The following is a 9,044-nucleotide window of genomic DNA, read 5'->3' on the forward strand; positions in this document are numbered from 1 at the left end:
TATTAGAGACAAATGCTGAGGCAGCAGAGCAGAGTGGGATGAGTACTGCCATTGGAGGCAGGAGATCTAGGTTACTTAATAGTTCTGACCATGCACAAGTAACCTTCTCGGCGCTTCAGTTTACTTCTCTGTAAAATGGGGTTCATGTCACTGCCTACCAAATACGGTTGTTGTGAAGAATTCAGATCTCTAAGCATTATACTAATATAAGTTGTTATTCTTGAATGATGATGATTACCTCAGAGACTTTGCACCACAACAGTAGCCTTGATTTCTTTTTAAACTCTTCATAAAGAACATGAAATGATAGAAAGGAGGGGGTGATTTTCATCACCATTACAATGGGAAGCTGAAGTTTAATGGGTTTGACGTTTAAAACTAGAATCACGGTTGAAATATCCCTCCAGAACTGAGCCAAAACAGGGTTGTGGGAACAAAAGCAAAAGACCTCATTCATGATACATTTGTGACCTGAGACAAGTCATTCAACCCATCTGAGCCAAAATTTCCTCTTTGTAAAATGGGACTGAGAATGCTTGTATTCCCTCCCTTCCATTGAGAGAAAGGCAGTATGAAGGCTATGAGATGTTATAAGAAATCTGGGTTCTGAGTTAGGTAAGGAAGACAGCCTGTAGCCAGTCAATTCAGCGTGTATTTGCATGTCTCCTAAAGGCTTTTCTTTGCATTTTTTAAAGCTTTGCCTGCAGAGCTTAAGCTTAAAGTGCTGGCAAGTGCTTCAAAGACAGAAATGCTGCCAGGGCAAGCCAAGAAACAGACTGGGATGGCCCCAGCAGCTCATTACATTGGCCACCACTGCCATCCATGTTGTGGTCTGAACAGGTCTCATATGAATGCAGTCATGGGGATACTATGTGCTGAGTGTTCTGGAGGTACCAAAAAGTGAAAGGCATATTACCTGTCTTCAGTTCACTTACCTGAAGTGGGCAGAGGCTACTGATCTCTGTTCGAGTTCTGACTTTGCCTTTTTTTTTTTTCCTTTGTGACCTTGAACAAATCACTTAGTCTCTTTTGACCTCATTTTTTTTTTTTAGTCTATAAAATTAGGCATTTGGAACAAAAATTCTGTGATTCTGAGTCATTTAAACTCTTGTGGGCCTTAGTTTCTTCATCAGTAAATAGAAATGATAATCCCTGCTCCTAATAATCTCTTGATGGGGCTGTAGTGGGGATCAGATGAGATAATGGATATGTAAGTGCTTTGTCGTTGGTAATGTTGAGGTGTAGGGGTGCTGTAAACCCCGAAATTCAAGGGCAGAAGACATGGGTTCTGCCTCAAAAGAATTTGACTCAAGCCTTCTTTCAGTGAGAGACACAGTTTATTAAAATACTGCTTTATAATAAAACTCAGATTTTAAGAATCTGAGCATTTGTCATGGGAATACAACAGGGCCAGACTCTTAAGGAATCTGAGTGATTTAATAGGGGCAAAATGGATCCTTGTATACAGTGGTCCTGGAGCCGGGTCTAGATGGAATCAAGGAGTGGTGGTCTAGGGTGGAGCCAGGTGCAGACAATGAGGGCTGGACTGGGTTAGTGGTAACAGAATTGGTACTGGGAAGGGCTAGGTGCCCCAGGCCCAACACCAGGGACCTGGGCCAGGGCCTTGTGGGAAAGACCAGGGCATTTTAGGCGTCCATCATTAGTGCCCCAGCAGTAAGGCCCAATACAAGTCTAAATTGTTAGAAGTCTTACCCTGGGGAAGGACCTATAGGGTTGTTCTGTTTTTCACCTTGCTATGATTTTGAAGCATAAGAATTTCTTTTGGCCCCACCATAATTTCACTGGTGTGGGAAACTCCCTCTTGCAATGCAGATTGGCATCTCTTCTGCAAATTCAAGTCTTGAAAGGGTTCCCTGGAGCTCTGAAAGATAAAGGGGCTTGGTCTGGAGACACACAGCCCAGTAGGGGGTCAGAGGTGGGGCTTGAGCCTGGGACTTATGACTATGTGAGCAGACCTCTATCCCCTGGGCCATGCTGCTTCTCATCATCATCATAACAATAAGAACATTTCACATTTATGTAGTTGTAAGGTTGACCGAAAACCTTCCTTACAACCACGTTATGAGGGAGGTAGTGCAAGTTTATTATGCCCATTTTATAAATGAGAAACTTGAAGGACATGTAGAGAAGTTAGTTGGTTTACCCAAGGTCATACAGTGATTTAGTTGCAAAGCTGGACAAGGTGTCTTGACTCCATATGCCATCTCTTCCTCTTTTCCCTATCTCATCTCTCTTGTTTAGTCCCACCATTTCTTCTGTATTGTTCACACTGCCTCTAATGAATCAAAAGATAAGTTGTGTTTGCCTGGCTCTTTCTGGGTACTGCAGAGTGATAGATGCAGAGGGAGTGGCTTTACAGATAAAATTGGCAGAAATACCAGCAGCTTCCTTGATTCAGAATCTGTGTCTTTTCTCTGTTTTGTTTAAATATCAACATCAGATGGGTGAAACTAATTGTCTTACAGTGACTTCCACTGTAATATCTCCTCTTGGCATAGAGTGACCTTGCCTTTTCAAAGGCCATCTCCTCTTTTTTTTCAATATCTCCTCTTGGCATAGAGTGACCTTGGCTTCTCAAAAAGCCATCTCAGTGGAGCACAGTCTTGACTGTTGTTTCCAAGCTGGAAGAACTTGAGTAAAGGCCTGGTCATGACTGTCTCATGTCCATCATCTCAGGCACCCGCCTGGTGAAGAGTGGAAACCTCATTACCAAAGAATTGGATACCAAGAGATTGATTTTTTTTTTTTATCTCTACAACTCATGAAATTTTCTCCTAAGGTACCCACATGGATGGTATTATTAATCCTTGAAGATGAAATTAGAATATTCTGGACAAGTACATTTCATGCCAAAAGTGGTGTTTGCTTCCTTACATTCCTGATTTGTTTCTCTTCTTAGGTATTATATCCTGATGGTCAGGCCCAGATAATCCATCCCAAACCTTCAGACTTCCGAAATCCTGGGCCTGGAAGACACAGGCTGATAACTCAGGTTTACCTCTCCCATGGTGCCTGGACAGGTGAGGAACCGTGAGTCTGGCTTCCTGGGCACTCTTGGGTCCCTCAATCCTCAGGTGAGGGGAGAGTGTGCAAGGGAAATATGGTGCTTCCAAAATAAGAAAATTTTCTGATGGAGCTAATTTCCTGCCTCTCCCAGGGATTTGCCTTTATGCACAGTAGAAGAATTAAGGGTGGAATCTCCCAGTCTCAGAACTGGAAGTGACAGCAGAGACCCCCTCAGAATCCAGCCTCTCCCAGAAGCAAGGACGCCTTCTACCACATTCGTGACAAATGGCCGTCTAGACAGTGCTTGAATACTAGTGACCAAGAACTCTCTACTTCCCAGGGTAGCTCAGTTTTTGAGAGTTCTGATTGTTTCAGAGTCCTTCGTTCCCTTCAAAATCATAGGATCATAGGATTTAGAGGTCGAAGGAGCCTTAGATAAGGATGAAGTCCAGCCTTCTCACTTTAGAGATGAACTGAGGTTCAGAGACAAGAAGAGCTTTGCCCAGGGTAATACCTAGTAAATGACCAGGTACAAACTCCAATGTGAGTCTCCTAAGTATAAACCCAGCACTCTGTGGATACACCCCTACCCTTATCCCACTCCCTGCCCAGCTCTCCTTGGGCCTCACTCTCTTCTGTGGGGTCAGCTGAAAGGACTATGGGCCCTCCTCCCCAGAACTATCTGTTAGAAAGAGATTAGAAGATATATTCCTTCTCATTTTCTCTTTTCAAGGCTTCTTTTTCTCTGCTAGAGACTGAACTTCATGTTCCCAAAATAACCAGTAGATATTTGTACTGTTCTCTTACACAGGTCTGCCACCATAAGGTATCGTTTTTGTTTTTAAAAATAGAAGGAAAATAACAGTAGAAAAGGTCTTATGTAATGGCAGTAACAATAGTAAATATTGATGCTATATGATTTATCCACAGAGAGGCAGCAGGGCATAGTGGGTAGAGAAAACCTGGGTTCAAGCCTGCCCTCTTGTATCTCCTGGCGCTGTGACCCTGGGCAAGTCACTTGACTTCTTACAATGCTCTAGACTCTTTATGTTGAGGTTCGGGGAACCATGTGTTGAGGTTTAGGGGTTTTGGGACTGCGAAATAGCGACACGCAGGTCCTGCCCAAATGAATTCAACCCAAGCCTTCTTTCAGCCAAAGACAAGGTGTATTAAAGATCTGCCATATTGAAATTTGTGATGCTAGTATTGGCAAGCTGTCTAGAGTAAATCTCAGCCATTGGCTAGATTCTAAGAATCTGAGCATTTTAATGGAGGCCAGCTGGACCTTATATACAGAAAGACTGTGGGGGGGATCTAGGAGTGGCCCAGTAATTTGGGGAGATTGTAGGAGGGGTCTAGGGAGGATCTTGATGGGAGTCACTAGGAGATAGAACTGTGTCTAGATAGGATCAAGGGTGGGAAGTAGCTGGATAACAGACAATGGAGGGCTAGGCTAGGTTAAGGGTAACAGAATTGAGAGATTAGGTGGAGGTGATGATGAAAGGCCAGTTGATAGGATTATAGCCTCAGGTGAACCTTGACCAAGTGGGAGAGTTCAAGCAGAGTCCACGGTGGGGTTTTCTAGGGCCTGTAGACAAATGGGACCCAAATTCTTTTGGGAATAAAGGGCTATGGTCTCGGCTTGGGCCCATACCCTGTCATTTACAGTATCAGTCATAGAGAAGGTTACAACCTGCATTGCTAGGGGGAATTTATTTGCTTGGAACTTCCCTGTACCAATCCAGTCCCTTATCCTTTAGCAGCACAAATAAGTACTGCACTGCTATGCCAGAGTACGACATTTTCTCATTTGAGCCTTAAAATAACCTTCCTAAATAAAATATTGAGACTCAACATTGTGTAAAAGAATGGTCCTCTTGGTTATCCCATATCCCTGTCTGGCTATGCCTACCCTGGGAGGCCTCTTTTGCCCCCTGTATCCATTGCCTTTGGGGATTATCTGCCTGGTAGCTATGGTGACAAGACAAGCTAGGAGACCCAGTGAGGATTAAAGGCAGCACACCAGCCTATCACTGGCTTCACTGGGGGATGGTGGCCCTCACGGTTGGGAAGTGAACCACTGTGGGCAGGGGTTAGGGCTGGAATGCTGAGAGTTCCCTGGAAAAAGAGACTAGAGGAAATTTTGTTGGAGAAGGTTGCCTTGGTGAATGGAGTGGGTGGTGGTTGCAATTTTCCTGAAGATCAGAGCCCATTTTTTTCCCTTAATCTTCCTTGAGTTGATGACTCAGCTGTTGTATTTGGCAGGGATAAGTGAATTGTTCTGCAAGAGATCTGTGCATTTCTCAAGTAAGGGATTCTGAGAGCCTTGATGAGTTATTACCCTCCCAGGAAGCTTTGCAAGGCCTAAGTGTTTTGCTTTCCCACCCCCCACCTGTGTGTGTGTGTGTGTGTGTGTGCACGTGTGTGCGTGTGCGTGCATGTGCACCATGCAGGAGAGCAAGACATCCAGAGCCTCAGGGTCATCAGTATGCTGAGGGTGCATGGCCCACAAATTCTATTTTCCTCAGTGCCAGACTGAGTCTCTTCCCTTTTTCCCAAAGCCTCCCTGAGGTGTAGGAAGCCTGGTTGAAAAGCAGCCAGCTCCTGCTCAGTCCTGCAGAGACAGAAGCTCTTCTGGAGGCTGGGGAAAAGAAGCAGGAGGAGGAGTGGAAAGCTGATGCTTTCATGGGGCTCAGTCTGGGCTCTTAAGTTTGGGGCTTTGTGACTGTTGCCCATTTCCTAGTAGGTTGTATTTGACACAACCACTACCTTTCAAGTAGCCTGTAATTGTTGAAGGTATTTTTAGTGGAAAAGACATTTAGAGCAGATAGAGCTAGAAAGTCAGGAGGCCTGGGTTCTAGAACCAGGTTTTGCACTGATCTTGACAAAGTCAATCTCTTTTTCTTATATCTTATTTCTTGTCCTTTTAAATTGAAGCTCTACAAGGAGTGCTCAGTACTAAAATTTTACAGATTTAATAAATAAATCTGGGCACCTCAGATCCCCAGATTCCAAGAGAGCCCAGGACAGAGATAAGAGCCTCTGCACCTTAGAGTCTAGGGACCTAGATTTAAATCCCAGCTTTCACTGGAATTTAAATCACTTAAGCTCTCTGAAGCCTCAAAGGTCTAAATGTGTAAAAATTGGGATAATGATGTTTACACTGCTTTCCTTTTAGAGTTGTGTTAAAGAAAGCATTATGTAAAATACTTGTTTGTAGTATTCATTTGCTTATTGTCTCCCGCTTAGATTGTGAGTTCCTGGAGGGCAGGGACTGTCTTTTGCCCCTTTTTGTATCCCCAGTAAGTTAACACTACAGACTAATCCAGAAATGGGCAGCTAGGTGGCCAAGTGGATAGAGTGCTGCGTCTGCCGTCAGGAAGACTCATCTTCCTGAGTTCAAATCTGGCCTCAGACACTTACTTAGCTGGGTGACCCTGCAAGTCACTTAACCCTGTTTGCCTCAGTTTCCTCATTTGTAAAATGAGGTAGAGAAGGAAGTTGCAAACCATTGTAAGATCTCTGCCAAGAAAACCCCAAATGGGGTCAGGAAGAGTCAGACATGACTGAAACGACTGAACAGCAACAATGGAGAAATGAAATTTGTTCCTAAAGTGCATTTTTGCAATTGATTTGTCTTGATATTTCATTCAGATTTCCCAAAGCTGCTCAATTAAGTATCTTACTGTGTGGAGGGCCTTAAATTCACAAGGGCTGTCTCTCTCTTCTTTTCAGAGCCATGTCAGATTGAAGTGAGACTGCTGTTGGCCTATGATTCCTCTACCCGAATCTCCAGACCTGCTTGTTTGGACAGCGCAGAAGCCTTGCCGCTGGTAGAGAACAGTATTGAAGGAACCATCCCTTTTAGCAAACCTGTCAAGGTTTATATCATGCCTAAACCAGCTCGACGCTGAACTCTCCCCATCTCTGAGCTCTTCCTGTGTAAAGCAGCATCCCAGGGCTACCAGGAGATTGACTCTGGCCGCCCTGTCCTTCACCTCTCTGGGCGGAGAGGTGACCTTTTCTTAATTCTGTCACTGAGCAGCAGCCCGTGTTATTATACCTGGCTAATTCAGACTTGTGTTGCTGTATGCTCAGGATAGGCTGACCACCTCGCTGCAGTGAATGGACAGGGATGCCATGGGACTCCCAGGGTTAGCAGCAGCCAGAAGTTCCCATACACTAAGGCTGGATTGTTATAGTTTTCCTCAAGGACTGGTGCACTAAGACTCTTGTTTTGCCCAGTTCAAAGCACAGGGTAAATAATTTTACATTAAAACAACCAAAAAATTTCAAGTCTACTTTTTTTTATAATAAATATTGAGAAAATCTCAAATCTGTTTTTGTCTTAAAAACGTAATTCTGTGTTTGTAGGGATTTGCATTCACATTAGAAAATGTTTGCTTTCCTCAGATATTCAGCATAAAACCCATTTTTTTTTTTTAATCTACCCTCCAATCTCTTCCTGACAAGAATTGGTTAGTTTTGCCATGCGTTTGCTTTACATATGTTTGCTTGCCTGTTTATGGGGACCTGTGATTTAATTGGTTGAGGTAATGTATATTATGAAAATGAACCAAAAAATAGGGGAATCAATTGAGCATTTATTAAGTCCTGCTATGTCCCACTCTGTGCCAGGCATTGAGGAACTTGGATTTTTTTCAGAGATGCTACTTCTACACCTGACAAAATGTACCAGGTCTACCAGCAGCTACAGAATCAGGAAAGGTTTCACGCAGAAGCTTGTACTTGAGTCTTGAAGGAAATAAGGGATGCCGAGCTGGAGGTGAGGGCATACATTCTGGTTGGGGAATCAGCCAAAGGCATGAAGTCAGGAAATGGGGGGCTGTGTATGAGGAGTACCTAGAAGGCCTCACTGACTGATTGTCAGCATGGGAGCCTAGGAGATGGATTGTGGGAATAATCTAGGGTTGGGATTTGGCCTTAGGACAATGAATGAATGAAAAGGCACATAAGTCCTTACAGTGTGCCAAGCACTGGAGGTGCCAGTAGAAAAAGATGGCAAATTGTGCCATCAAAGAGCTCACGTTTTAACATTTAGAAACGTACACAAGAGGGCTCAAGTACAGGGAGAATGTCGACGAGACTGAACGACAAGCTTAGAGGGAGCACAGTGTAGAAGAGGAATGTCCAGAAGAGGACCACTTCGGTCTCATGAGTTACAGGAGCAGTGAGTAGCGTCAGAGGGAAGTAGACTGCTGCACCCCTTCCAGGAGCAACGTCAGAATTCATTTGACCATGGCTCCTTAACTGTAGAGGTGGGTACAGGAATGGGAGTTGGTAAGAAGTCCAAAGATTAGGGACTGACATGCCCACTAGGACAGTGGGGCCTAGGGCATTAGTTCTGGGAATGAAAGGGTTGGAATGATAGGAGGTTATGATCGGACAAAAGAATTCCAGCATTCTTGATCATGGAAGTGGAACATTTGTGGGTGATGGCAGGATAAAGGTAGGGCCATCCCTGTGTGCAGTTGAGATGGAGTAGAAAAGTTAAGGTTGGGGGTCCATAGATAACAATCACCAGGTAGATAGAGATGATGGTTAGGCGGGTAGATAGAGGAGAGACGAACAAGCACCTGTAAAGTGCAAAGTGCCAGGCACAGAGCTAAGCACTTTACAGTTCTCATTTGATCCTCACGACAACCCTTGGAGGTGGGTGCTATTACTATCCCCATTTTACTGTTGAGGAAACTGAGGCAGGCAAGGGATATCACACAGCAAGTGTGTGTCTGAGAATTTGAAGTGGGGTCTTCCTATCTCCATCCTCCCTCCAGAGAGAAGGGAAAGGGAGGGAGGAAATTGGCTGGGTTCTCACTCTGTGCAACACTCTGCTAAGCCCCAGAATCTAGCCTTTGAGGAGGTTGGTCACAGGGATGGATATATGATGTGCCCAAGTGTACACAGCCAGGGTCTTCGTCACAGCTGGAAATTTCCCTACATAAATCATCCTCTAACCACAACTTCCTGTCCTTCAGGGTATCCCTCTGCCTCGCTTC

At 44.4% G+C, this 9,044-nt stretch overlaps 1 protein-coding gene across 2 annotated transcripts in view; it reads left to right on the forward strand.

Moving 5' to 3' along the window:
* INTS4 (integrator complex subunit 4) overlaps window positions 1-7,323 on the forward strand; it is an 85,305-nt gene extending 77,982 nt beyond the window's left edge. For both annotated transcript variants that reach the window (XM_027848170.1, XM_027848171.1), the window contains exons 22-23: window positions 2,921-3,041; window positions 6,763-7,323. In XM_027848170.1, the coding sequence (XP_027703971.1) occupies window positions 2,921-3,041; window positions 6,763-6,941 (300 nt within the window). In that variant the 3' untranslated portion in view covers window positions 6,942-7,323. The remainder of the gene's footprint in view (window positions 1-2,920; window positions 3,042-6,762) is intronic.
* The last annotated feature ends 1,721 nt before the right edge of the window (window positions 7,324-9,044 follow it).

This window comes from Vombatus ursinus, unplaced genomic scaffold (assembly GCF_900497805.2).
Source record: "Vombatus ursinus unplaced genomic scaffold, bare-nosed wombat genome assembly UNPS02005659.1, whole genome shotgun sequence".
NCBI lineage: Eukaryota > Metazoa > Chordata > Mammalia > Diprotodontia > Vombatidae > Vombatus > Vombatus ursinus.